The 26,158-nt window shown below is 66.8% G+C and overlaps 2 protein-coding genes across 2 annotated transcripts; one reads left to right on the plus strand and one right to left on the minus strand.

Moving 5' to 3' along the window:
- The first annotated feature begins 1,348 nt into the window (after window positions 1-1,348).
- On the plus strand, window positions 1,349-5,278 carry CBX2 (chromobox 2). The gene is made up of 5 exons (XM_056115774.1): window positions 1,349-1,454; window positions 1,519-1,562; window positions 2,431-2,496; window positions 3,329-3,431; window positions 3,938-5,278. Exons 1-5 carry the CDS (start codon window positions 1,383-1,385, stop codon window positions 5,234-5,236), a joined length of 1,584 nt encoding a protein of 527 aa, XP_055971749.1. The 5' UTR covers window positions 1,349-1,382; the 3' UTR covers window positions 5,237-5,278.
- A 5,015-nt stretch (window positions 5,279-10,293) lies between these two features.
- On the minus strand, window positions 10,294-12,999 carry CBX8 (chromobox 8). Its single transcript, XM_056115792.1, has 5 exons — window positions 12,846-12,999; window positions 12,397-12,440; window positions 12,161-12,226; window positions 11,993-12,059; window positions 10,294-11,528 (listed from the first exon to the last, which is right to left on the minus strand). The coding sequence occupies exons 1-5, from the start codon at window positions 12,912-12,914 to the stop codon at window positions 10,647-10,649; spliced, it is 1,128 nt and encodes a 375-aa protein (XP_055971767.1). The 5' UTR covers window positions 12,915-12,999; the 3' UTR covers window positions 10,294-10,646.
- Window positions 13,000-26,158: the final 13,159 nt, after the last annotated feature.

The raw sequence follows: 26,158 nt of genomic DNA on the forward strand, positions 1-26,158 counted from the left end.
ACAGGTGCTCTGGGCAGCAGCTGCCCCCAGTGCTCAACCTGCTGTCCTTCCTTCCTCCTCTGCAGACCGAGTTTGGAGGCAGTTCCCCGGGTCACTCCCCAGGACTGATGAGCAGAGCCTTTACCCAACATAAGGGCATACCAGGGAGGATAAAATGGCTACTACCCCCCAGAATGCCTCCACTCGGCCCCTGCAGGCAACTCCATTTCTCCTGCAGAATCCTCGCAAAGGTGGTGGGAATCACGCAGAGGCATGAGGGAGCCACTGGCTACTAATGAAGACTTCTCAACTGTTCCAGGAGATGAGTACTTGGCAGCCGGTTCCAGGGAAGCCAAACCCCAACGTGAACCTTCCCCTGGGTTAAATGGTACCTGTGGGGGTCTCTAGACTCACTCCTGGGTCAGCTGAGAGCAGGGCGCAAGCCCAGCTGCCGGGGTAGGCTGGCTGTGACCCCCACTGGCCTAAGTCCCTCGGCGTGGGAGAAGCTCAATACTGGATTTGGGGGTGGGGGTTCTGTGGCGGGGACTTGTCTGGGGGCTCTCCCCAGCCGTGCCCGGGGGTAGTCCTGGTTGCCAACCAGAGCGGCACGCCGCTCACCCTGCACAGTCTAGGGTCCGGCCAGGGACGGGGACTGCTGACCACAAGGCAGAGGCGCCCAGGCTGCCCAGGGGCTCCCTGCAGCAGACTGTGACCCTCCCCACCACGTCCTGATGCGAGTCCCGGGGCCAGTCAGGGACGGTGTCTATGAGACCCGTTTCGGCTGCGCCTGCTGCCCGCGTTCCCTCGACTTGGGATGGGAAGCGCAGCAAGTGCCCCAGAATCGGACCCGGGCGCGCGTCTCAGCCCGGGGACCCGCCGCCGCCCTCGTCCTCGCGCGCCCCTCCGCGGGCACCGAGGTCCCTTCGCGTTGCCCGCCCCCCCAGCGCGCTTTCCGTGGCCTCCCCCAACGGTCCCTCCGCTCCCGCGCAAAACAGACGGACCGCCCCGCCGGCTGAGGAGACCCCCGCCGCGCCCCCCGCCTCCCGAGCGCTCGGGTCGGAACGGGGGTCCCGGGGCCGGAAGAGCCGCTCCGCGGCGGGCGGCGCGCGTCCGGCGGGGGGCGAGGGGCCGGCGCCGGCCAGTCCCGGGCCTTCCCGCGCCCGCCGCCCCGCCCCGCCCCGCCCCGCCCGCGCGCGGGACCCCCGCCCCGGAGCGCCAGCCGGCCCGCGGACAATGCGCGCCCCGCCCGCGCCGCCCCGCCCCGCGCCGCCGCGCGCGCCCATTGGCCAGCGCCCGCCCCGCCCCCGGCGCGCATTGGCCGGTGCGCGCGGGGGGGGCGGGCCGGGGCGGGGCGGCGGCGGCGCGCGTGCGCGGGGGCGGTGCTTTGTCCGCGGCGCGGCAGCATGGAGGAGCTGAGCAGCGTGGGCGAGCAGGTCTTCGCCGCCGAGTGCATCCTCAGCAAGCGGCTGCGCAAGGTGCGTGCGGCCCGCGCCCGCCCGGGGCCCGCGCGCGCCGCCGCTCACCCCCCTCTCTCCGCAGGGCAAGCTCGAGTACCTGGTCAAGTGGCGCGGCTGGTCCTCCAAGTGAGTCTCCCCGCGGGGCCCGGCGCGCCGGGGCAGGGTCCGGCCCGGCCCGCCCTTTGTCTGGCCGGGCGCAGGGCGCGGGGCGCGGGGCCCAGCCCGCCCTGCCCTGCCCTGCCCTTGCCCGGCCCGCGCGGCCCCCGGCCCGCGCCCGCCGCCCGCGCCCCGCGCCCATTTGTTGCGCGCGCCCCCCGCCCCTCTCCCCGCTGTAACCCGAGCTGCCCGGGGAAGGCTGCGGCGCCCTCCCGCCCCGCCCCGCCCCTGCCTCCCCTCCTCACTCTCACTCTTCCTCACTCACTCTCGCTCTCTCCCTTTCTCCCTCTTCTCTCCTTTCCTCTCCCTGTCTCTGTTCATCTCCCTCTCTCTCCCTTTCTCCTCGTCTCCCTCTCTCCCTCTTCCCTTCCTCTCTCCCTCATCCCCTCTTCTTCCTCTCCCTCCCTCTTCGTCTCTTCCTCTCTCCGTCTCTTCCTCTTTCTCCCTCTTTTCTCTCTCTCCGTCTCCCTCTCTCCCTCTTCTCTCTCTCCCTCTTTCCCCCTCTCTCCGTCTCCCTCTCTCTCCCTCCCCCCTCCCCCCACGGACCGGGCCGGGCCCTGGGGAAGGGCCTCCTTACCCTCCTGGCCTCTCCCCTTCTCTCCCCGCCGTGTCCCACCCGCCCGCCCCGTTATTCCCCGCCTGGGCTGGTTGTGGTGCCTCCTCCCGCCCGGTGCCCCATCCTGGACCACCCGGCCCCGGGCAGGCTGGGGCGCCCCTGTGCAGCACACTCCCCGTGGGGTTGCGGTTTGGGCGGGGAGGATGTGTGGATGGGGTCCCCGGCGGGGTGGGAGGATGGGGCACCTGTTGGCCCCGCCCTGAGCCCGCCCCTTCTCTGCAGGCACAACAGCTGGGAGCCCGAGGAGAACATCCTGGACCCGAGGCTCCTCCTGGCCTTCCAGAAGAAGTGAGAAGGCAGGCGGGGGAGGGGCGGTCCGCGCAGGTTCTGGGGGGCTCCCTGCCCAGGGCCCCTGCGCGCCTGTAATGCTGGATGTTTCTGTTGGGGGAGGGAGACCTGGGTGAAGAGAGGGGCCTTGAGCCTTAGGGAAAGGGGCGGACCTGACTGCCGCCTGTCACTCATAGCCCTTTTAATTTTTTTCAAAAGGGCTTCTGCGGAGCCCAGCGTGGGGTGGGCAGAGGCCTCAGCACAGCTGCTGCCTGGTCTCTGGGACTCCCCCCCACCCTCGTTGGACTTTTGGGCTCTAGACTGGGCCCGCGGATCAGACGGGTTAGCAGAGCACCGAGCAGGAGCTCTAACCCACAGAGTCAGGAGGACAACACAACCCCAGCTGGGGGGTGCCGGGGACCCCCCAGGAAAAGCTCCTGCTGGGATCCGGGGGTCAGGCTGCACGGGGCCAGGGTTCTGTTTGGTTCTGCCCCAGACTGGCCGCCTGGCCTCATGGGTCAAGGGTGCCGGGATCACACTGGGGCTACTGAGTGCCAGCCGGGGGCCCTCCTGGGGTGCCGTGCCCCACCATTTGCCCGCTTAATGAGCTGGAATTTTCCAATTGTGCCTCTCCCCTGGGGCGGCACTCCTGAGGAGCAGCGGGGGTGCGGGGTTCAAACTGCCACTTGGGAATGGGTGGGAGGTGGCCACGGTGCAGCTGACGGGCAGCAGGCTTGGCTCCTCCCAGCACTGCCCGAGTCTTTGCGTCTGGGTCCATGAGCTGGGGTGTTTCTGCACCTGTGCCCCTTCAGTTCCCTGGGCCTGGGGTCCTGCTGACAGGGTTTGTCTCCAGGGAGCAGGAGAAGGAGGTGCAGAGCCGGAAGAGGGGCAAGCGGCCTCGGGGCCGGCCGCGGAAGCTCACAGCCATGTCCTGCAGTCGCCACTCCAAGCTCCAGGTGGGCATGGGACTCAGCTCTGGCAGGAGGGGTTGGGGTACACCCAGCTGCGCCTCACTCCACCCCTGCCAGCAGGGGGCGCCCGCGAGCTGCGTGGCTCCCTTGCTGACTGCTGCCTGTGGGGTGGGGGGTACCCGAACAGCGGGTCGCTGTGCTGGTGCCGGCTCCCCAGAGGTCACCACTTCCTAGCCAGACTGGCCTCTTTGGGGACGGGCACCCTCAAAGCCAAGGAGGACGGTGGCTGGCTCTCCTGTGTGCTGAAAGGTTCTGAGCGGATCCACGTTGGGCCTGGGGAATGAGGTGGTCAGTCCCTCCTTATCCCTTCACTCACGGCACGGGGCCTCCCTGAGGTGGGGAGGACCCTTGCGTGTCCCTTCGCCTCTACTCATGTTACAAACCTTGCAGCGCTGGGGGTCAGACTTGGGGGCTTGACCGTGCTGGGCATGGCTCCCGGCCCGGGAACTGGGGTGGCCAGGGTACAGCTGATGCCCTCCTTGTTCCCCCAGGAGCCCGCCGCCCCCTCCAAATCCAAGTCCAGCAGCTCGTCCTCCTCGTCTACCTCTTCCTCCTCGTCCTCAGATGAAGAGGACGAGAGTGACCTGGATGCCAAGCGGGGCCCGCGAGGCCGCGAGACACACCCAGTACCCCAGAAGAAGGCCCAGATCCTCGTGGCCAAGCCAGAGCTCAAGGACCCCATCCGGAAGAAGCGTGGCCGCAAGCCGCTGCCCCCCGAGCAGAAGGCAGCCCGCAGGCCTGTGAGCCTCGCCAAGGTGCTGAAGACGGCCGCTCGCAAGGACCTGGGGGCCCCTGCCGGCAAGCTGCCCCCGCCGCTCAGCGCCCCCGTAGCCGGCCTGGCTGCCCTCAAGGCCCACGCCAAGGAAGCCTGCGGCGGGCCAGGCAGTGTAGCCTCCCCGGAGAGCCTGGCCAGCCTGATGAAGGGCATGGCGAGCAGCCCCGGGCGGGGCGGCATCAGCTGGCAGAGCTCCATCGTGCATTACATGAACCGCATGAGCCAGAGCCAGGCCAGCAGGCTGGCACTCAAGGCCCAGGCCCCCGGCAAGTGCAGCCTCGGGCTGGACCTCAAGGTAAGGACGCAGAAAGGGGAGCTGGGAGGAAGCCCCCCGGGAAGCAAGGTCCCCAAGGCCCCTGGCAGCAGCGGGTCCGGGGGGCAGGAAGGGGGCGGGGCTGGGGGGGCCCCCCACAGCCACGGTGGCAGCAAGACCATGGTCCGCGCCCCAGGCCCCCAGCCCGCCCCCACCCAGGAGCTGAGCCCACAGGTGCTAGACTTGCAGAGTGTCCGCAACGGGGCACCAGGGGGGCCCCTGGCTGCCCGCCAGGCCCCGTCAGCCAAGGGTGGCCCCAGCGTGCACGCTGCTGGCGGGAAGGGTGCGGGCGGGGGACCCCAGGCGGGGAGCACACCCGGCACCCCCACCGACTCGGGCAGGAGCGAGAAGCTGGCCTCCAGGGGGGTACCTGTGCCTGCCCCCGCGGGCAAGAGGGACAGTGCCCGGGGGGGCCCTGGCCCCGAGGCCCCCGCCGTCCCCGGAGAACCCCGCAAGGCGGCTGCACTGTCGGAGGTGAGCTCGGCCGAGTCTTCTAGCAGTTCGGACTCGGACCCGGACCCAGCCTCGCCGCCCGGCGCCGGACACAACCTGTCAGTGTCGGTGCAGACGAGCCAGGACTGGAAGCCAGCCCGCAGCCTCCTGGAGCACGTGTTTGTCACCGACGTCACCGCCAACCTCGTCACCGTCACCGTGAAGGAGTCCCCGACCAGCGTGGGGTTCTTCAGCCTGCGGCACTACTGAGCCTGCCTCGGCTGGTCTGCGCCCCATGCCTCAGGGAACTGCCCAGGCTCCGGCTGCTCTTGTGGGGGCCGAGGGACTCGTGCTGCCTTGAGCCTCCTGGCAGTGCCCCTCCCCCCCGCCCCTACCCGGCCTGCTCAGCCCAAGAGCTGGGGTGCAGGCAGTCTGGGAAGGGGGTTCACATCTCAGCCCCCCGCTCCCGTTTGGCTGGGTGGGAGGAGCTGCGTGACCCCTGAGGGACCAGGCAGTACCTCAAGTGGATGGATCCCACCTGCCCTGACAATCCCCCCACTTTTGGGGGCCCCACATATCTGCACGACAGAATCCCGGGGTGCAGTGGCCTCTGAGGCTTTGTGATGCCAAAAAGGGGGTCGGTAGGCTCGCCAGCCAGCAGATATCGGGCTTCTGGGTGCCCCTAGCCCCTCACCCTCCACACCAAAAAGGAGCCGACCACAGGCTGCGCCACAGCCAAACCCACGCCCCCCTGGGCCTGCAGGGGCACCCGCGGGTGCCCGCGGCTCTGCTGCCTCCGTCTGGTGCCTTGTGTCCCTGGTGGGCTGCTTCCGTCCCAAAGTTTGGGTCTGTGGGCACCTCCTTCTGCTGGTGCCACACACTGTGACGTCTTTCTGCGTGCTGTGACCCCCCCCGGCAGATGTTTTCCCTCTGTTGGGGGCACATGAGCCCTTAATCCAAGGAGTCCTGTGAGTTGCTGCTATGGGTGGCCAGGTGTGGACTCTGGCGGCTTCCTGCAGGCCCCACCGGTGGACGCTGAGGGGGTCCTCTCGCCGCCAGAGTGGGCAGGCAGAAGTGACCACACACCCCTTCCTGGGAGGGCTGGACCTGTTAGTGCATATAAGCTTTGTGGGTACCAAAAAGGGTGTTCCTCGTCTGAGGTGCACTCAGGACTCGGGCTGGACTAGAGGTCCTGTTGGGGAGAGCCAGAACTTCGACCAGTGCCGATCCCTGGCTTGATCTATGTCCTTTATCTAAAAAGCCAAATGTCCCTACGGAGCCAGAGCAGTAGTACATGCAGCCGGTGCGGTAGGGCCCAGCTTCCATCCGACACCCCACACGATCCCTTTACCCCGCCAGGAGTGATTCCTGAATTTGTCAGGAGTAACCCCCTGTAGCCCAAAAACAAAGAGATTGTTCCTGTCCGCCACTCCTGATGCTTTAAACTATGCCAGCGTTCTCTAGAGAGCAGGGACAAAGGTGGGGCTGGTGACACCTTCCTGGCCCCCAGCACCTCAGGCAGAACCGGGAACAACTGCTCCCCAGGATCCCGCGGGCAGGCCAGGGGTGCCAGGCCGCCCAGAATCTTCCTCAAGTGCATCTAAAGATTTGTGGATTTTTCTAGTATTTTTGCAAAACTAATGCTAGAGCTAGATAGCAGATATTTTTTAGTGGGATGTTAATTTATTTTGCAGGGGAAAGACATTAGCAAATGGTCTCAGAAGATCTTTGTCTCTGTTAACTCAGTATATCAATAAATATTTTGCTTAACTTTCCAGCCTGGTGTACATCAAGTGATTAATGAGCCCCAAGGCTGCCTGGTTTTTTTTTTCCCCTTTGTGGTAGAGGGGGCCCGGAGCTTTTCCTTAAGGGAGAGCCCCTGGACCCAGCCTGGGGGAGAGAACTGACCTCTTTCCCCGAGCAGAGGGTGCCTACTGCCAGGCTCCACCTAAGGGACCATTTAGGGAGGGGGCGGGGCAGGGGCTTCTGCTACTGGTCACTGGGGAGCTTTCTCAGGAAATAAGCTCAGATGTCCAGAACCAGGCGCTTTGCTTCCAAACGCCCGCGCCTGCGCCTGCGCCTGCCACGGGCCACTTTCTCAGGCTCCGCGGCCTGGGGTGCGGGCCCCTCGCCTGCTGTAGCTCGGAGCTGCTTGCCTGGCCTTTACGGTCTCAGTGCTTCCCAGCCTCCAGACCAGGAGTCATCTGGGTGCCCGTCCTCGGAAGGCAGCTGGGAGAGGCCTGTGCCAGCCGCGGGGTCCCCCTGCCAACACGCTGCCCCCTGCAGAGACGGGAAGGACGGGAGGGGGGGCGGCGGTCGAGGGAGGGGCTGCTCTGGCCGAGGCTGGTCTGCGAGGCTGGGGGGCTTCGTCTCCCGCCTTCTCGACTGCCTGGGGGTCCACCCGCCTCCGCCTGCTGAGGCCCCTGATGCTGAGGATCCGCGAGGTCTGCGCACACGGTTCGGTTCGACTGTCTGGACCTCCCTCCCCCGGGGGCTCGCCGGGAGAGTGCAGGGGAGCTGTCCGCGGTGGCCCTCCCTCTCTGGGCCCGGGCCCGGGCCCGGTTGGAGGCTTCGCGGTTCGGTTCCGGACCCGGGAGGACGCGCAGGAGGCCCAGGGCTGCCTTCGCCTCCAGAGGGCGCGCGCGTCCCGCCAAGGGCGCCTCGACGGCGCGCGGGGCCCGGCGGGACCCCACGACGCGCCCGACGCGAGGCTCCCACGAGAAACGGCTTCCCCGTGCGCGGGCCGGCCGGCCCCGCACGCCGCAGACAAACCCGCGGGGCTGGCCGGGCCCGACCCGGGCCGGACCCGAGCCGGGACCCGCGTCTCCCTCCGGGGCGCGGCCGCCCGGCAGCCGTCGGGGCTGCGGCGCGCGCGGGGCTCCCCGGGGCGCGCCCGACTCGTGCGATCCACGGGCCCGACCGGCGGCCACTCGGGCCGGGGACCAGCGGGCGTTCGTGCCGCCCCGGACCAGCCGGCCCTTGTCCCGCTCTCCCGGGAAACCGAGCCGCGGGAGTTCGGTCCCGGGGGAAGCGGCTCCGGTCCGAGGCCAAGCCGGTGACCGGCCACCAACCTGGGAGACAAGGGCGCGGGGGCATGAGCGCGCTCCCGTGCCGACACCCGAGCGGACGCGGAAGCCCCCGCCGAGTGGCCGGAGGAGCGCGTGGACCCCGCCGCCCCCCGCGCCCGCGCGTCACGTCCACACGCGCTCGGCGCCCAGCTCCCGCGGCGATGCCCCCACCGTGACCGTCGGCGCGGCCACGCGGTCCCTCCCGGGGTCTGCCCACGCGAGCCACGCGACCCCGGGGACCCAGCGGAGAGCGGGGCCGACAGCGGCCCCCGCGTGCGCAGCCCCCTCCCGCTGCGTCTGCGCGCCGGCCGCGTCTGGGAGGCGGGAACCTGGATCGCGGCGCCGGCCGCGCTGGGGGTGCATGGGGCTCCGCTCCGGGGTGGGCCTCGGGACCCCGCCCCGGCCCGGGACCGACGCCCGCGCGCCCTGGGCGCGGGGCTGCGCGCGGCCGGCGGGGCTGCTCTAATCACATCAGCGCGCCCGGCCGGCTGCACGCGAGCAGTTGCCTAGCAATGCCCGCGGATTCAATCCTCAATCAATAGGCGCGAGGCTCTGCACTTCGGGGGGCGCTGGCGAGCCCGGGTGGGCCTTGGCGGAGAGAGACGCCCCCAACGCCGCGGGGGCAGGCCGGGAACCACCCGAAACTGGGCTGCGGGGCGCGGCGGCCGCGCGGGATCCCCACGTCGGGGCTGGGGGTGCGGCGCGCCACTGGAACCCCCCCAGAGGGAGGCGGCACCCAGAGGGGGGTCCCGGAGAAGGTTCGCCCCCAGAAAGGTGCGGTGGAGACGGGGGGGGGGGAAGCTACGCCCTCTGGGGCTGGGAACGCCTGCCCCGCAACCCCGTGGAGTGTCCCCAGGCAGGAGAGTCGCCCGCCGGGATACGCAGAAGAGGGGTGGCCGAGGGGGCAAGCCGAGGACAGGAGGGCGCGCCCTCCTCGGCTGGGGCAAGAACACCGAGACACGTGTCTATTTACAAAGGATATATTTCAACACGCAAACGGCGCGAATACAGACACCCAGACCGACCGCGGAGCCCGCGCCCCGCAAGCGCAGCCCCGCGCCCCCGCGCCCCCCCCGCCCCGAGCCGGGCGCACGCGCGCGGCACGGCCCGTGGGCCCAGGGGCCGTTCCCTCTGGCCACAGAGTGTCCCTTCGGTGGAGTTCCACTGGAGAACAGCGTCGACGTCGAAACAGATCCAGTCGGTGCACGGCGCTTCTTTACACAAAGTCTCAAATACCAGTTTCACAAATGCGAGCAGATAAAAAAAATCCCCAGGAACCACTTGGTGGGAGCAACTCGATATTCAGCACCAAGCCGAGTCCTGCAGACCCCGCGGGGAGGGGGCAGGGAGAGGCCGAGGCATCGGAGGGGAAGGGTCTGCGCGCAGGGGCTCCGTCCTGGGAGGGCCAGGCGGGGACGGGCTTGTGCTTTGGGCCTGGAGGCGCGGAAGGTCCCGGAGCGGGCGCTCACCCGCCGCCGCCTCCCCCGCCGGGCGCTCCCGACCTCCCGCGGCTGCCCCCCTCTTTGGCGGAGTTTGAATGTCGAGTTTAAATAGAGAACACTCCTCGAATCGCAAAGCCGATAAATTATAGCTTTTGCTTTTAAGAAAATGGGGTGGGGGGCGGAGGGGAGGAGAAGTCCTGGTGCTCGCTCCTGGACGCCAACCTCGCCTCTCCCCTTCCCTTCCCGGGTGGCGGCAGGGGGCCAGTACGCAGCCAGGGGGGCGGGCCCTGGGGAGCAGGGCCCCCCACCGCCCCAACGCCAACAGTGCTCTTACAAAACAACCATCCCCAGCTCTGGGCACGGATGTGCAGTCTCCGCGTTTGTCCGGGCATTTGGGGAATGTAAACAGACCCGGGGAGTCCTCTGCCCTCTGAGGTTGGGCGCAGGGGGGGCCTCACACGCTCTCAGCGCCTCATAAAGTGCATTTCCTGGGGGGCTAGGAGGGGGGTCCTGTGGAAGGGCGCCTCCCTCAGCAACTTCTGCCTTCAAGGACACACAGTTATTCAAGTGAAGTGTTCTCCTCCCTAGCAGACCTCCTACTCTTAAGAGATTTCAAAAGATCTTAAATCTTAATCAGAAAAATATAGCAAAAAGACAGGCAGGCTGACCCCAGCGTGGGGAGTCGCCTCTTGTTGGCCTGGAGGGCCAAGGGGAAGGAAAACTGCTCGCTCCTTGGTTCCCAGGTACAGGGCAGCCAGGAGGGGTGGGGATGGGGACCCCGAGTACCCCAAGAGGTCCCCAGAGGCCCAGGACCCTGGTCCCCACCCTTCCTGGCAACCCTGGGTGCCTGGGGCACCCTCAAGCCTGACTCAGCCTGCCTCACCCCCTCTCTAAACTCCACTAACTCTCTGCTCGTTTAAATAAAACAACTTCAAGAGTTGAAATATATATATTTAGATATTTTTCTTAAATAACATATTTACATCTAATAGAAAATATAACTCTAGAGATAATCTTTCCAACCAAAACTGGGCGGGGAGGGAAGACGAATAAAGGAGGGGGGGGGATGTGAAGTTCAGGGCCAGGCAGCGGCTGAACCCCAAGCTGGACACAAGTCCAGGCGGCGCTGGCCCCCGCGACGGACGCTGGCTCTCCACTTCCCGCCCAGACTCATCTCTTCTCTTTGAAGAAGCCTTGGTCCGTGTTACTCTCCTTGATGGTGACGGTCAGAAAGTTTGAGGTCACGTCCGTGACCACCACCTTCTCCAGGTTGGTCAGGGAGGGGCTCCAGGCCTCCTCCTCGGGGTCCCCCAGGATTCTGGCCACGGGGATCCTTGCGATGAGGGAGGGCCTGCCCCCTTGGGCAGCCATGTCCCGATATAGGCCCCCTACTGCGCCAGGGGTCACGGCGCCGTGCCGGACCCGGGGCCCAGCGGGGTCCAGGACACCCTGGCCCTTGGCCTCCAGGAAGGCCGGCCTGTGCTTTATGACCCTGGCAGGAAAGGTGTCCACCACGAGCTTGCCTGCGGCCTCGGGGGCGGCAGGGCTGGCCACCCCACACGGGCCCGTGTCCGCGTCCTGCCTCCGAGCCAGCTGGATCACGCTGTGGCCGGCCGGGAAGGTCCCTGCTCCAGAAGACAGAGCATCGTCCAGCTTCCTGCCCTTGAGGTGGGTGCCCAGGCTGTCCCCCGGCTCTCCCAGAGGCCTCTGCGAAGGGTCCAGGAGCTCCTTCCGGGACTTGGGGCCTCGCTTCTTGGAGCTGTCCCCCGGAGAGCTGGGTTTGTCGTCTGCACGGCTGGCCACTCGCTCCTGCTCCCGCTCCCGTTCTCTCTCCCGCTCGCGGTCCCGGTCGCGGTCCCGAGGAGGGTCCACTCGGCAGGTGCTGGCGGTGCTGCTACTGCCCGGGGGGGTCAGGCCCATGTTCCGGAGGCCCTCCCGGGCCCGGGAGGTGGAGGCCAGGTCCTGGGGAGAGCGGCCAGGGTACGGGATCCGGATGCCCCGGGCCGAGTCACTTCGGAACTCGTATGCCTTGGCCTTGGCCTTAGCCTGGGCCTGCGGGAGCAAGCACAGAGTCAGGAGAGGGGTGGGGTCCCACTGCCCCCCAGGGCCTCTCCACAACCCCTGCCTCCCCGCCCCACCCTCGGGTCACTGAGGACTTCTCCATGAGTGGGGGGTGGGGCTGGCGGAGGAGAAAGAGGTTGTGAAGGACAGTCGCTGGCTACAAGACATTTCTGACTTTGGAATATGTCTCTATTCGGGGAAGGGGACAGGGAATTATTCCCATGCGGCCAGCCCTGCCCTCCGAGACACCCCTACCTGCCCACTCTCAGAGGCCCTTGGCCAGGGGCGCCAGGTGAAAAGCACATACATATGGCAACCAGAGCACAAGACTAGGGGCGTCACGGGAAGGGCCCAGGTGCAGAAACACTGCATTAGGTCAGACAGTTCCAGGGGGCACCCCAGCAGCCGCGCCTCAGACACACCCCCTCAAACACACCCCAAGGAGCATGGCCTACCTTAAGGAGGAAGGTTTTGGGTTTGGGTCCCCGCTTCTTGGGTCCATAGAGCTCCATCTCTCGCTCCCTGGAGGAAGGAAGAAGAGGGGTGAGTCTGGAGAGAGAGATCATAGGATGCCCCCTAAATGGGGGTCCCAGAGTCCTCCAGGTCCGAAGTGAGAAACTGACCTTTCCTCAAAGGCTGCTAGCAGGCGAGCATCCAGAATATTCTCCTCTGGCTCCCAGGTGCTGTATCTATGGAGAGTCAGGAAGAGGGGGCGTCGGCCCAGGGAACACGGAAAGAGCAGTGTGTGTGTGTGTAACTTTTCTTGTTGCATTGTATTGCATTTCAACATAAAGGGGAAAAAGAGGAAGAAAGAACCCTCGGAATAACAGGGCCCCAGAATTGCACAGAACCTACTTACTTCTGCGACCAGCCCTTCCATTTCACGAGGTATTCCATGCGTCCCTGCGGATGCAAAGGGGGAAATGTGTGTGAGTGTATGTGTGTACGCGCCCACGGCGAGAGAGATGCATGAGGACACAAGAAATACATGCAAAAATGCATGCACCAAATGAATGCGCGAAAGCCCAACGCGGAAGGCACGCGCCCTCTGCACCACCCCCCCCCCCGCACGGAACGCTGCACAAAGTGCATGCACCGGCCTCCACCCCCCACCCCGCCCCCCGCCCGTGCAATCGGTGCATCGCTGCAAGTCGAAGGAAAGCACTGGGGCTCAGAGCCGCCGCCTCCACGGCCGCGGCCGCGGCTGGGACCTGGGGGAAGGGAAGCTGGGCTGCAGCCGGGGGGAGGGCACCCGGGCGGGAGGGGAGGGCTCGGCCGGGCCTCGGCTCCAGGCCCGGGGGCACCTACTTTCCGGATGCGCCGCTTCAGGAGGGCTTCGGCCGCGAACACCCGCTCCCCCACCGCGGAAAGCTCCATGTTGACTCGCCGCTTCCCCCCTCGGCCGCTTCCAGGAGCAGAAAAGCAGCAGCCAGCGCACGACAGCCCATAATACTCTGGCGCTGACGTCAGCTCTCCTCCCCCCGCCCCCCTCCCGGCGCGCAGCTCCCTCCGCGCTGCCTCCCGCCCCACGTGTTGCTAACGACGTTGCTAAAGCGGAGCGGCCGGCGCCTGCACCCCGCGCGCCGATTGGACGGGCTGCGGGCCACGCCCCCTCCCTGTCTCCGCCGCGTTGCTACGTGACCCGCGTTCCAATCGCCAGGGGGCGGAGCCCGGGCGACTCCGGAGGCCCGGCGCGAGGGGGTGGGGCCGGCGCCGGAAGTGAGGTCGGCGGAGGGCGGGCCCGGCCGCTGTCAGTCTGCGGGACTGGCCGGGGGCCGTCCGCCCGGTATCCGCGCTCGGGCCCCCTCCCCCGCCGCGGGCCGGCCCGGCGGGACGCCGCCGGCACCCCCGGCTCTCCCCGGGGGCCCCCGCGGCCGTGTGAACCCGGCGCTCCCCTCCCGGCGGCCCCCGGCCCTCCCCGGCGCCGAGGCCTCGCGCCCTCCCCGCCCCCTCCCGGGCCCTGGCCGCACAATGCACAATGCACAGGTGCTGGGGCGCCGCGGACCGCGCCCGGACCCCCGAGCCGGCGGCGCGCCCCGCGCCCGCCCCACCCGGCCCCTCCTCCCCGAGCCGCGCGGCCGACCCTCTGTCTCCATGGCAACTCCCCCACCCCGCCGCCGCCGCCAGCCCCGTCCGGCGAACGAATCAATGTGCTCGTGTCTGGGGCGCGGGGCACGCAGCCCAGCCGCTGGGCACCCTTGGAACCTGCGGGCCGGACGGGGCTCGAACCCTCGTCCCCAGTTCGGAGGGAGCCGCAGACCCGGTGGAGGCCCGGCCGGGGGTGCCCCCTTCGGGCAGGGAATGTCGCGCGCTTCTCCCTCCTCCACCCACTCAGGCCCGACGCCCGCAGCCACCTGCCCCAGCGCTGCCGGGTGCCGCCCGTCCCCGCCAGCCCGAGTCCAGGGAGCTCCGGCCTGGGTCCGGAGGAGGCCGAGCGCGACCACCACGGCCGAGCCCGGACTCTGGCTAAGGCCGGGGCGCGTCCCGCTCCCCCCGAAGCGGGCCGACCCCCCGGGCCTGCGCCGCGCGCTTCCAGGTCTTCCCGAAGTGCGCGCAGGCGTCGGTGCAGCGACGCGCGGCGGGCGCGAAGGGGCCAGGGTCCCGCGCGGCGCGCCGGGAGGGAGAGGGGCCGGGCACGCGGGGTGCGCCCACGGCGGCGGCGGTCCCCGCCGAGGCCTCGGCGACGTTCCTCGTCGCCCTCGCGGCCCGTTTCCGCGCCCACTCCCCGGAACCCACCACGTAGTTGAGACGTCGAGGATGGATTTGACCTGAAGTCGTTTCTCTTGGCCGGAGGTGGGGTGGGCGCAGGGGAGAGGACGCGGCTGGAGAAAGGGAGGAGGCCGGGTTCCCCCAGCCGGCCCGCGCGCCTCCCGCCCTCTCCCCCAGCAGCGCCCCTCCCTGGACGCGACGCCTGCTCCTCTTTGGCCCTCTTCAGACTGCAGGTGGGCACCGGGTGCCCTTTCACCTCTCTGACCGGTCCATGTCAACGAACGAACGAGTCGGAGACGCCCGGGTCGCCCCCGTGACCCGCGCGGGCCGCCCACGAGAGGCCGCCGACGGCCGCGTCCTTAATCATAAAAAGTCATTCCCGGTAACAAATAGTTTCGTTGGCCGGTGCCAGCGATACAGCTGTTTCTGTTTAAGCTTAAATACTTTCCAACAGTTTGGGCAGTAAAAATAAAGTCGGCCTCAGCCGCCTGTAAGTGTCTGGTTTCCCCGCCCAGAGAAAGCCCACCCTCCGCCACGGGGCTCTGGTCGCCACAGCGCGCCCCTCGGGGACCTGCCCCCTGGGTCACTCCTGGTGCGGGCTGCCCCTGCCCGCCAGCCCCAGGACCACTTGAAAAACAGGAATGCGCTTGTCCCCTGTCCCGGACTGGTACAAGTGTGTCAACCTCACCCCAAAAGAGTTTCTGAGCCCTCACCCAGAAGAGTTTTTGAGCCCTCACCCCAAAAGAGTTTCTGAGTCCTCACCCCGAAAAGAGTTTCTGAGCCCCATACTGATGCTCCTCTCAGTGCCTCTGCCCTGCCCCGAAGTCCTTGGGCTGCTGGACCTAGTTCCAGGCTGCGGAGCCACCATTGGCTCCCTCCTCCCCAAAGGCACTTTCTTCTCTTTCCCTCCCTCCCTTCCTTCCTTCTTTCCTTCCTTTCCTCCCTCTCTCTGTCCCTCTCTTTCTCTATTTCTTCTTTGCTCAGAGTCGGAAGTGGCTGAAAGTGTGGGCACTGCATGAGCAGTTCCTCCTCTGCTGGAGGTTTCACCCCCTCCTCCATTTTCCTGCTCGTCTTTGAGCCTGGCAGTAAAATGCCTGTTCCGAACAAAATGATGGCTTGTGAGATGCCTGGCTTCGCAAAACTCTGGGATCCCTGCAGAGCACATGGCAAAGGTGCAGCTTGAGCCCTAAGGGTTAACCTGAGAACAACTGGAACAAGTCCCCGATGGACAGCAACAATTCTATTGGTGGGTGCGCTGGGGATGCCACGGGGTGCCAACATGTCTGGAGAGGGCATGGCTGGTGGGGGGATGGAGGCTCATTCGCACCTCTCCACCTCTCGGGCTGATCAGAGGCACTGCCTTAGAAATCAGGGCAAGGGGATCCCTGCTTGCCTCAACTCTGGGAGCCCCTTCTCTCCTCCACACCCCGACGGTGCTCCTGCCAGGTCAGAGCATTGCTTTTCCCAGGGGTATCTCATCTCCACGGAGGAAGCTAAGTTTCCCCACAGCGCTTCATCTCCCAGCTCTGCCACCTATTCCCCAGCAGCAGCCAGCAGGTTTGAGTGCGCTGCTTCTGCCGTAAATAAGGTAACTGCTTCCTATTACTTTAGCCCCATATGGCTACAATTTGAGTGTCTTTGGAGACAGTGCGTGTGTAGGGGCGGGGGTGGGGGGAGTGAAAGTGGAAATCAAATGCTCTCAGATCGCATTTTTATGAAGGAAATTGTCGGCGGACCCCGTGGCAGCCTCCCCTCCACCTCCTAATGCCCGCGGCGAGTTACCCTTTTCTCTGATGAAGAAATGCAGGTGCCCGTCCACCTCGGGACACCTAGGGACACCTGCTTCCGGGATGCTGGGGCCTCCGGGGTGCCTGCCACATTCTGGTGACCCTGACACACGACTCATGACTTCCCTTCCCCACCGGCCTTGATCTGCTCCCACCGCCTGCCTGCCTGCCTGCCCGGAGCCAGCCCATGCCCTCAGTGCTGGGCCCAGCCACCTCCCACCGGACAAGCCCCTGCCAGGGGTCCCGCTGCCTCCCCGCAGCCAGCCGCTGCTGAGTCTGGGAGTGGGCTAAGAAGCGACAGGCCAGGGCGAGGCACCCCGCTGCTGTGCCTGGGTCACTGGCCAGACCCGCAAGCCCCAGCCTGTCCTCCAGCTCCCAGGCAAGACGCCCCTGGCCCCTTCATCGGAGCCTTCGCATGCAGCAGCTGGAGGAGTGCTGGAGCTCTGCATCCTCACGGATGGGGCGGCAGATTCTCAGTGTAGCAGTTGCTGGGGGCTCAGGCAGCTCCAGGCTGGCCCTGAAGGGAGCATGGGGGGGCTGGAGGGCGATGGAGGCAGGGTGTTGCTAACTAACAGGGAGAACCCACAGGAGTGACCCAGAGAAGTCCCGAGATGTGGCCGGGGGCCCAAGCCAGAGGAAAAACTGAGGCAGAGATGGGGTTCTGGCGGAATAAGAGGGTCTCCTTCCCCTTTCCCTCTCCATGGATGCTCGAGCCCCCGAGAAAGGAAAGGGAGGGCTCTGACTGCACCCCAGACCCCACTCACCTGTGACATTGCCCCAACTCCCCGCCAAGGATGGGACTCATGGGGAGAAAGGGTCCCCCTGGCCAAGGGGAAGCCTCTCTGGGGGCACATTATCCCACATCAGTTTCACAGTAACCAGTCAGATCAGTCACCCTCATTTTGTAGATGAGGAAACTGAGGCCAAGGAATTGGCTCGGGGACCCCAGCAAGGGCTGTGATTGAGGGGAGTGAAGCCCACCTGTCTCCACCCCACCATGGGGGCTTCCATCCCTGAAGACCCGCCAGCTTGGGCACAGAACCAGTGTACCTAACCTGGCCCTTGGAAGCAGGCGATATGTCTGTCGTGTGTGTGTGTGTGTGTGTGTGTGTGTGTGTGTGTGTGTGTGTGTTGGGGGCGGACAGGGGCTCAAACTTTCTTCCTGGCAGAGCCGGCTTGCTGGGCTAAAGCCCACTTACAAGCTGGGTGTCCGGTGCAATTCATTTCATCACGCTGTGGCATCAGCTCCTAAAACCTTTCCCAGAAAAGCCCTGAGAACGTGGCACCCCCGGTGGATGGCGATGGGAGATGGGAGGCTGCTTGTCGCTGCAGTGTCACAAAGTTCTCGGTGCTCAGGGTTCATTTCAGGTCTCTGGGACCGGGAGGGTCCGACTTTCCCAGCAACCTTCCCCACGAGGGAGACCCAGGAAGAGCCGGTGCTGGAAGCCAGCTGCGTGCCTCTGGACAGTCTCCACTCCTCCCTCAGCCGGGACACCGCAAGGCACATCGGGGCTGGGGTGCCCAGAGCCTGCTGAGGCGGGCGCGCGGGGGGTCTCTGCCCGAGGAGCAGGCGCACAGCGCTGGAATTGGCACGCATGCGCGCACGGGCGCTGCCGGCTAGGCACCCCCAAACCGGCCACCGGGCAAGCCCACCTGGTGTTGTTAGCCAAAGCCACACGGAGTCCAGGGTGCACACGGGGCCGGCGGGGTGCAAGGGGAGCCAGCTCCGAGTGCACTGAACGGCCGCACCCCACCCCCATGCCAGTCCCGCAGGCCAGAGCAGCCCAGGAACCTGCCCTGCGTGTGGGTCTGCTCTGGTGCTGGCGAGGGGCTCGCATCTCACCGCTAGGGCACAGGCAAGAGAGGCCAGAGGGGTCGAGCAGCTAGAGACCAGTCCTGGGCTTCAGGGTTAGCTGTCCCCGACACCCCAACCCCGACTCTCCTGCAGTCTCAGGGCACCGGGACCCAGCCGCTCTGCAACGAGCGCTCCGGCCTCTCCTGCGGGAAGGCTGGGGTGGGCGCGGCGGGGGCGCCAGCACCAGAGCCCGGCTCCGGGCGTCCGGACTCCGAGGGGCGCTGGGTCGGGAGCAGGTGCTGCGGGTCCCCTCGGACCGCGCAGACCCCCGCATGGGCCCGGGTCCTTTCTCCCTACCCGCCCCCCAGCGGAAGGAACTGAAGTGACTTTCCCTGGGATCCCGGGACCTCCCGGAGGCTCTCTCGGGGCAGCTACCCCCGTCACGGGCCGTTCGCGTTGGGGGGCTACGTTCTGCCTCCCCCTTTGTTTTCGCTTGCTTTTATTTAGCTTTGGGGACCACGCCCAGCCATGCTCAGGAGTCACTGCTGGCGGTGCTCCTAGGGGGTCCGCCGCACTGTCGCTCCGGCCCCTCCGCCAAACCCGGGGAAGGGGTCGGGAAACCAAGGCTTCGGCCGGACACTTGGCCTTCTTCGGGGCTGCGGGGGCCGGGCGGCGAAGCCGGGGAGCAGCGGTTTGGGAGTCGCGAGAGAAGACGCGACGGTCCCCAGGAGCGTCTGCGTGTCCGCAGCGCCCCGCGACCGGGACGCGCGGCCCGGCGCCCCCCGCCCTTGCTCAGGCAGGGGTTGCCTGCGGGGGCCGGCGGCCGGGGGCGTCGGGGCTGCGCGGGCAGCGCGCGCCGGCTCCGCGCACGCCCAGAAGCCGCGTCGCGGGCTCCGGGGCTGCCGGGAAGCGCGCGGCCAGCTGCGGCTCCGTCCCCGCGCAAGCGCCGCGCTGCCCGCGCCAGCCGCGCACCCCCGGGTCGCAGGGGCTGCGGGCGGCGCGGCCCCACGGGAGGGAGGACGCCGCGGGCCTCGGGGCCGGCCACCGTCGCCGGCTCGCGGGACGCCGCCGCCCGCGGCGGGGAGAGCCCCCCGATCGCTTCCCCGCCCAGCTCGAGAAAATCAAATTCAGGGATCCTAGTACCGTATTTACCCGCACAGCTTCCCCCTGCGCGTCGCGCGCTCCAGGAGTTGCGGCCCCGGGGAAGGTGCGAAGGTGCAGGGCCGCGGAGCGCGGGGTCCCCCGCGACGCCGCACGCCCTCCTCATCGGCATGATAAAGGTTTATCTAAAATAAACGCGAAATTAATTCTCCTTCCTGAAGCTCCTTTTCCAGAGCCTCAGACAGGCTCACGGCGACAAGAACCAATTTTGCGGGGAATATTGGGGTCTGTTACAAGAATGGGGGGGGGTGAAGTTAGGAAGTCCTAAAATTGGGACGTTCGCTCTGTTTTTGTACTTTTCTAGTTTCAGCCTCGGAGTTCGGCTACTTTGGGAGCAAACGGGTGGAGGCTGAGGCGCGGGAGAAACCACCCTCTGTCACCCGCTTCACCCCCCCCCCCCCCCCGGGCGGTTTGGTGGCCTGGACCACGATTGAGGTTGGCCTTGGTCCTCAGGCCGGAGGCGGGGCAGGCCGGGCCAGGTGGCACCCAGGTGGGTGCCTGAAGTGTTGGTCCCATTGCCTTGCTCCAGGACTCCCCACCCCAGGCTGCAGCCGTCTTTGGATTCAAAGCGGCAAAAACAGGGGTGGGGGTGGATGGTGGGTCCTGATGCAGAAGAAATTTATACATTAGAAATCTTGATTTGTTTTAATCTGAAGAATAGTGGGAGGAAGAAATCCACAAATCAGTGTGGTAAATGAATTCGGACCAGAATTGTCGGGGCACCTACTTTCTGGGTGCTCCTGAGCCCCAGAGGATTTGGGGCAGCAGAACTTGCCCCCTTAGGAGGAGAAGAAGAGAAGACACACAACTGTGGCATCTGCTGTTTCTGGCGACCCAACCCGGCTGCCCGCTGGTGCTCCCCTTAACAGCACTGTCCATCACTTCTAACTCCCCAGTTTCAAAGTTGGGGTGCACTGAGGGGAGGGGAGCACATTGCCAGCCCAGCGGGGAGTAGTAGGGTTTGCGGGCTGAGTGTGGACAGGACATCCAGCCCAAATTTTCCCCCTTTCCCAGGTCCATGCCGCCTGCGTCTGGGAGCACCGGCTCTTCCCAGAGGGCAGCCAGCACACACGAGGACCTTCCCTTTAAGTTCGGAGTCGCCTAGGGAATACCCCAAAGACTTGGGAAAGAGTCCAGGCACCCCCTCCCATGTCTTTCTAGCTAGAAAAGGCAGAACTTGGGTCCCGGGTCACCACTCAGTCCCTGGTTTCAGCATAGTTTTGTTGGGCGGAGTTGAGGGGACACAGAGAAGCCCAAGGAACGGGAACCCACCAGGTGGCCCCTTCCGCTTTTCCAGACCCCCTCCCCACCGTGTGCACTTGGAGGTTCCACCAGATGTACTGAAACATCCCGCCCCCTAAACAGCATAGGTCTGAGCACCCCCACCCTGCAATTCCCTCTTCCTTCTCCGGACTAGAGACTGGGGCTGCTTGTGTGTGCTGTATGTGTGTGTATGTGTGTGTTTGTGTGTGTTTGCTCTGTGTGTGTGTGTATGTGTGTGTGTAGCAGTAATAACCCCTTTTAAGGAGAGCCTCGTCCTCCAGCCTGGAAGGACCTAGATGCAGCTACTTGCCCAGAGCAGTGCCCACTGGGTCAGTAAGGTGGAATGGGGGTGCTGCTGGCCACGCAGGGAGGGTGACCCTAGGGGGCATGCAGGAGTAGCCAAGGCTGGCAGGGTGGGGGAGACAGGAGCTAAGCTTCCCCAGTCCAGTCCTGTAAAAGAGCTGCCAGACTTCTCGCTCAAGTGTCCGGGTGAGCTGTCAGGGCTGGGATTGTGGTGGCTGAAGCTGGGGATCTGGGAAGGTAGCGTCTGTCCCACACAAGGCTGGCCAGGGCAATCCCTGGAGCCCCACCAAGAGTGACCCCAGAACAGAGGTGGGTATGGCCCAAACCCACCTGCCAAAAAAAAAGGAATAAAGGCACCAGACCCCTGGGAAAGTCAGCCTGCTTGAGCCCAGGACAGCGCCCTCAGCGCCTGGGGCGAGGAGATTTCATTCCCTCTGGGAGAAACAGCATTTTAGTGGCCACGGGCAGCTTCTGTGCTGGGCGGGGTCTCGGGGCATTGCCCACCCGGAGGGCACTCTGGGTTGAAGGACAGCAGGACTGAGTGCCATGCAGTGCCACCGAGCGTCCCAGAGTACCACCAAGTGTCCCAGAGCGGGACACTGTCCCACGGCTGTTTCCAGGAGCCAGGAGGCGCCGCCCCCACCCTATGTGAGGAAGACCCTGGGGAAGCCTTTCCACCAGCACTTCTGGGGGCTCTGGAAAATGGGGAAGTACCCAGACTTCTCGCTCAAGTGTCCGGGTGAGCTGTCAGGGCTGGGATTGTGGTGGCTGAAGCTGGGGATCTGGGAAGGTAGCGTCTGTCCCACACAAGGCTGGCCAGGGCAATCCCTGGAGCCCCACCAAGAGTGACCCCAGAACAGAGGTGGGTATGGCCCAAACCCACCTGCCAAAAAAAAGGAATAAAGGCACCAGACCCCTGGGAAAGCAGAAGGAAGAGGTGGGTGAAGGCTGGAAGGTGCAGAGGGGGGTGAAGTCCTGGCAGGAGTTACCTGAGTTGATGCCCCAGGGGAGTTTGCAGGGGAGGGCTGGCGAGTGCCCCTTTCAACACAAACGTTCACCAAGGGTCGTCACTGCCCCAGAGCCTGGCACCCAACGGGGCACATAAGAATGTTCAGAACCAGAGGGCATAGGCTAGCTTTCCAGCAATGCTCCATCTTGATGCTCCACGGCACCAGGCTGGCAACATGGGCAGAATGGGGCTTTCTGAACTACCCCCACTTCCACAGGACCAGCAGGTCAGAGGTGCAGCCACGATTAAGCACACAAGGGCTGGACCTCGTTTTGTCCTCAGAAGTTGACAGGAAGTTCTGGGCAGCTCTCCTTGGGACGGAGCTGGGCTGGGCAGGGCACACACACAGCTCCAGGCAGTCTTTATAGTTGCAACCAGACCTGCACATGTGTGTGTATGTGTGTGTGTATGTGTCTGCGAATATGTGTGCGTGTGTGTGTGTGTGTGTATGTGTGTGAGAGAGATAGTGAGTCTGACTCCTGGATGTCCCAGCCTCGGGACACCTGGGACTCAGAAATCTGGAGCTAGAGCCTGACAGAGTGACCGGCCACTGGCTATCTCCTAGTGCCAGACTGGGTGTCATCTAGAATGGACACATCAGGAGTTGGGACATGGTCAACAGAGGCGTCCCCTGGGCTCCCGAGCATCGGGTCTAGGCTCCTGGACCAACAAGCCACACAGCCAAGGAAACGGGTCTCAGACTGCTGTGGAGAGGTGCCGCCCCACCCGCAATGGGGAAGTGGGGGATGAACAGCTTTCTGGGGGGGCTGGCCCTGCTTAGCTGAGTTCCCAGGATGAGATCTTTATTCTCTCCCGGGCCTCAGTTTCTCCAGAGCAGCAGCCCGTCTCGTCTCCACATCCTGTGGATTAGGAGTTATTCGGGAAGGTTTATTGGGATTCCGGAAGCTTTAGGAGCTGCTTGTTAACCACTAACTCTGAGGACTGCTGGACCCGCCCCCCATGCCTCCCAGGTCTGCCCCTGACCAGAAGCCCCTGGTGAGAGCAGCAAGTCCTCATCCCAGCGGTGCCAGATACCTGCCTCAGTTTCCCGATTCCAAGCTCAGAGCCACCTAGCCCCAGGGGACCCAGGCAGGGCAGAGGAAATGCCTCAGAGCACATTCTGGGCCCTTCCCGTGGCGCGACACAGCGGGCCGGGAACGCGGTGTGGTCTCCCGCTGCCGCCCTCCAGCCCCGCACAGCCACACTAATTCCAGGTACTTTCCATAGGTGGCACCGTGCTACTGGGAATGCTCCAGAGGAGCGACTCCGCGATGGCGCTGGGTGCCGCCGCGAGGCCACTGTCGCGGAGGGGCGCCCGGCAGTGCGGTGGGTGCGCACGCCGCCCTCCCGCACCCAGGGGCCCCGCTCAGGCTTCGGCGGGAGGGCACCCGCCGGCTTCGGCTCGGCATCCGCCAGAGCGTGGGCGGGAAGGCGCGGTGCCCGGAGGGGTCGCCAACGCTTCGGGACGGCACCCCGCGCGGCGCCCAGGGACCGGCCAGGGGCCCCGTCCGAGTCCCCTGCCTTGGCCCTAGGGGCCACTCACCCTCGCCCAGGAGGGGCGCTTCTGGGAGAGGGGAGAAAGGAACCCCAGCACTGCGGCTGGAGGCTGGAGTCGGGGCACCCGCGGGCGGGATCCCGGGGACGCTCTGCGGCTCCCTCCTGCCCCCAAGTCCCCCTCATCGCCCCCCACGTCCCGCCCGGCCCTGCACGCTCCCTCCTGCCGGTCCAGCCGCGGCGGGAAACAGGGCTGCACCCCTCTCCCCGCGCCGCCCCAGCCTCGACCGACCCCGCGGGGAGGCGGGGGGGGGCGTGGAGCCCGCGGCCCCGTCCCACCGCGGGGGGTCCTGAGCCCCCGCACCCGAATCCGCCGCGGCCGCTCGCGCTCCCGCTGCCGGCCGTTCCCGGGGTCTCCGCAGACCCCGGGCCTCTGCTCCCGCGGCATCCAGACCGCATCATCTTTTTAAAACAAAAGCAATTAGATCTCGGTCCCGGCTCATTTGCATTTGCACCTCGGAAACAGCGCGGGGCTGGGGGGGGGGGGCGGGCAGCGGCGCGGGAAGCCGCGCGGCGGCGACACCTCGAGCGCCTGCAGCTGGCGCGGGCGGCCGCGGCGCCGCCACATCTGGCCGGGGCGCGCGGCGCGGCGCCGCGGCCGCCCGCGCCCGGGTCCGCGCGGCAGCCGGCGCGGCGCGCGCATCGATCGCGGCGCGGGCGCGCGCGAGAACAAGGTAGCGCCTGTCTGGAGGTTCCTGCCCTTATATGGCGATGTGCGCGGGCGCCCGCCGAGCGGCCGCACCATATAAGGCGACGCGCCGGGCGCCGCGCTGAGCTGGTGCGGGCTCATTGGCCCGCGCGTCTCTCGGCAACCGGCTCTCACGAGTGGAAACCCGCCAGCCGCCCCCGCCCCCTCCCTTTCTTCCTCCGCGGCGCCCCGCCTCCCGCTCGCACCCTCGCCCGGCCCACCCGGCCGGCCCGGGCCCGCGGCCGCCCCCGCCCTCCGCGGCTGCTCATCCTCTTCCTCCCGCTCGGCCTGTCCCCGTCCCCGCCGCGCGCGCCCTCTCCCACCTCAAGCACCCCCCCCAAAAAAAGAAAAACCCGCGGCCGAGAGCGGCGGACGAGCGCGAAGGCCCGGATGCGGGAGCCGCGCTGCAGTGGCGGGGCGCGGGCCGGGGGGCGTTGTGCGGCGCTGCAGAAGTAGCCGCCGCCGCGGCAGGCGTGCACGCGCGGGGCTCGGGGGACTTTGTGCATTCCCCGCACCGCCGTCACGCGCTCTCCTCCCCCGCCCCGGAGGTAATCAGAGCAATTAGTGCGTGCGGGGCGAGGGACGAGCTAATCCGCGAACAGCCCTAGGTACCACTAAATTACCATCTCCAGGGGGGTCCCTTCGGGCCGGCTCTCTGAATGCGACCATAATAATGATAAATCGATGTCTCATTTAAAGGTTACTTTTAAAACCTGCCAATTGTGGGGGAAGGAGACTCGCCGGGCGGCGGATGCAGGAACGGAGCCCCCCTCGGGTCTCCCGGCAGAATGCAGCGGCGCCGAGGCTGCGGGCGGCGTGCGGGTCAGGTGGCCGCGCCGGGCCGGGAAGACGACGCTGCTCCCGCGGGGGCCAGGGCTCCCGCGGGCGTCGCGCTCGGGCAGGACAGGTGCGGCGGGTCGGGACGTTCCCCTCCGCCCCACCGCCCGCGCAGAGGCGCGCGCCCGTGCACGCGCGCACAGGTGCCGGGCTGACCCCTCCCGGGCACTGGCCGCTGCCCGCGCAGCGCCCCCCCGGAGCTGGACAGCGGCCCGAGTTGCCCCCGGGTGACCCTGCTCTGCCCCCAGGGGACAGTTTAGACAATGGGTTACCCTAGCCCCCTCGGGGGACTTGGCCTGTGCCTGCGCTCGCCTCGGGGACGCCGCCTCGCCGAGGCGCCCAGCGATGCCCCCTACCGGGAAGCCGGCGCCCGCAGGAGCGCGCGGGTCGGGGGCGTGCGGGAGGCCGTTGGGTGGAGGATGGGGATGTGCGCGATGACCCGCGTGACCTCGGCTCGCTCTTGGGCATCCTCTCCCGCCCCTGCCCGCGGCCCTTCCAAATCTCAACACTCTTCTCCCCCCCAAAAAAAAACAAATAAATAAAACCAACAACCCTGGGCCGTCCCGGGGGGAGGCGGCGGAAGCGGGCAGTGCCAGGGCCCGGGCGAGGGCGCGGAGGGCGCGGCCGGCTGGATCGAGCGTGCCCGGCCACCTCCGCCACGCCCCTGCGGAAGGACGCGGCGGGCCGCCGCAGCGGGGTGGCGGGGTCTCCCCTGACCTCGGCAGAGCACCTGCCCCGCCCGGCTCGCGGGGAGTCGCGCTCCTTCCCGGGCAGGGAGGCCGGACGCCGGGTCGCCACCTAGAGCCCCACCTATGCGTGAAGGAGCTCTGGAGCACCGGAAAATCCGTGCAGACTCGGGGTCCGGCCTCTGGGTGTTCCCCCACCCTCTCCCAGCTAGCTAGCCGCTGACGGCCCGTTCCCCACGCGGGGAGCAGGACTTCTGCCCTAGGGGTGGGATGCCACGGCTCCCGGGGTGCAGCTCAGCCCCACGCCGGGGCAGGAGCGGCTCTCTGCGCGGGCACGCGCGTCCCTGACCTGTGGACTCGGGCTCTGCCCTCCCAGACACTGAATCTGAATTTTGCAGCCGTGGCGGTGGTCACTGCAGCCCGGGGGGCGCGGGCGGACAGAGGCGTGGGCAAGGAGCTTGCGGAGGGAAATAAAGCCCCCACCTTGACCGTCGGCCCCCGTCACCCCTCTCCCTGCGGCCAGCCCGCCCCGCCCGGGCTGCGCCCGCTGGGCTACTGGGGGGGCTCCGGACCCGGTGGGCTCAGTCCACTGGTCCTGGCCCTGGAGGCCGACCCCACCTTCGGGCCCTCAGTTCGTACTTTTCGTTTGTTCCTCGGCACCCCGGAACTCGGGGATTCCCAGGGCAGTTTCCTCCCAGCCCGGGGCTCCCCCACGCCCACCCCGAGTCCGCTCGGGCCGGGGGTCTCCACAGAGCCCAGGGAGGCGTGCTGAGACTCGGGGTGCCGGGGAGCTGCAGGGTGGCCAGGGGCGCCTGCGTGGGCGGGGGGG

This window comes from Sorex fumeus, unplaced genomic scaffold (assembly GCF_029834395.1).
Source record: "Sorex fumeus unplaced genomic scaffold, SorFum_2.1 ptg000029l, whole genome shotgun sequence".
Classification (NCBI taxonomy): domain Eukaryota; kingdom Metazoa; phylum Chordata; class Mammalia; order Eulipotyphla; family Soricidae; genus Sorex; species Sorex fumeus.

Bases quoted from the DNA above. Each gene is read 5' to 3' on its own strand.
- CBX2 (XM_056115774.1), top strand. From the start codon at position 1,383: ATGGAGGAGCTGAGCAGCGTGGGCGAGCAGGTCTTCGCCGCCGAGTGC. The intron at 1,563-2,430 runs GTGAGTCTCCCC...CCTTCTCTGCAG, and splicing joins TGGCGCGGCTGGTCCTCCAA to GCACAACAGCTGGGAGCCCG. The intron at 3,432-3,937 runs GTGGGCATGGGA...TTGTTCCCCCAG, and splicing joins GTCGCCACTCCAAGCTCCAG to GAGCCCGCCGCCCCCTCCAA.
- CBX8 (XM_056115792.1), bottom strand. From the start codon at position 12,914: ATGGAGCTTTCCGCGGTGGGGGAGCGGGTGTTCGCGGCCGAAGCCCTC. The intron at 12,060-12,160 runs GTCAGTTTCTCA...TCCTTCCTCCAG, and splicing joins CTAGCAGCCTTTGAGGAAAG to GGAGCGAGAGATGGAGCTCT. The intron at 11,529-11,992 runs GTAGGCCATGCT...TTGCTCCCGCAG, and splicing joins CCAAAACCTTCCTCCTTAAG to GCCCAGGCTAAGGCCAAGGC.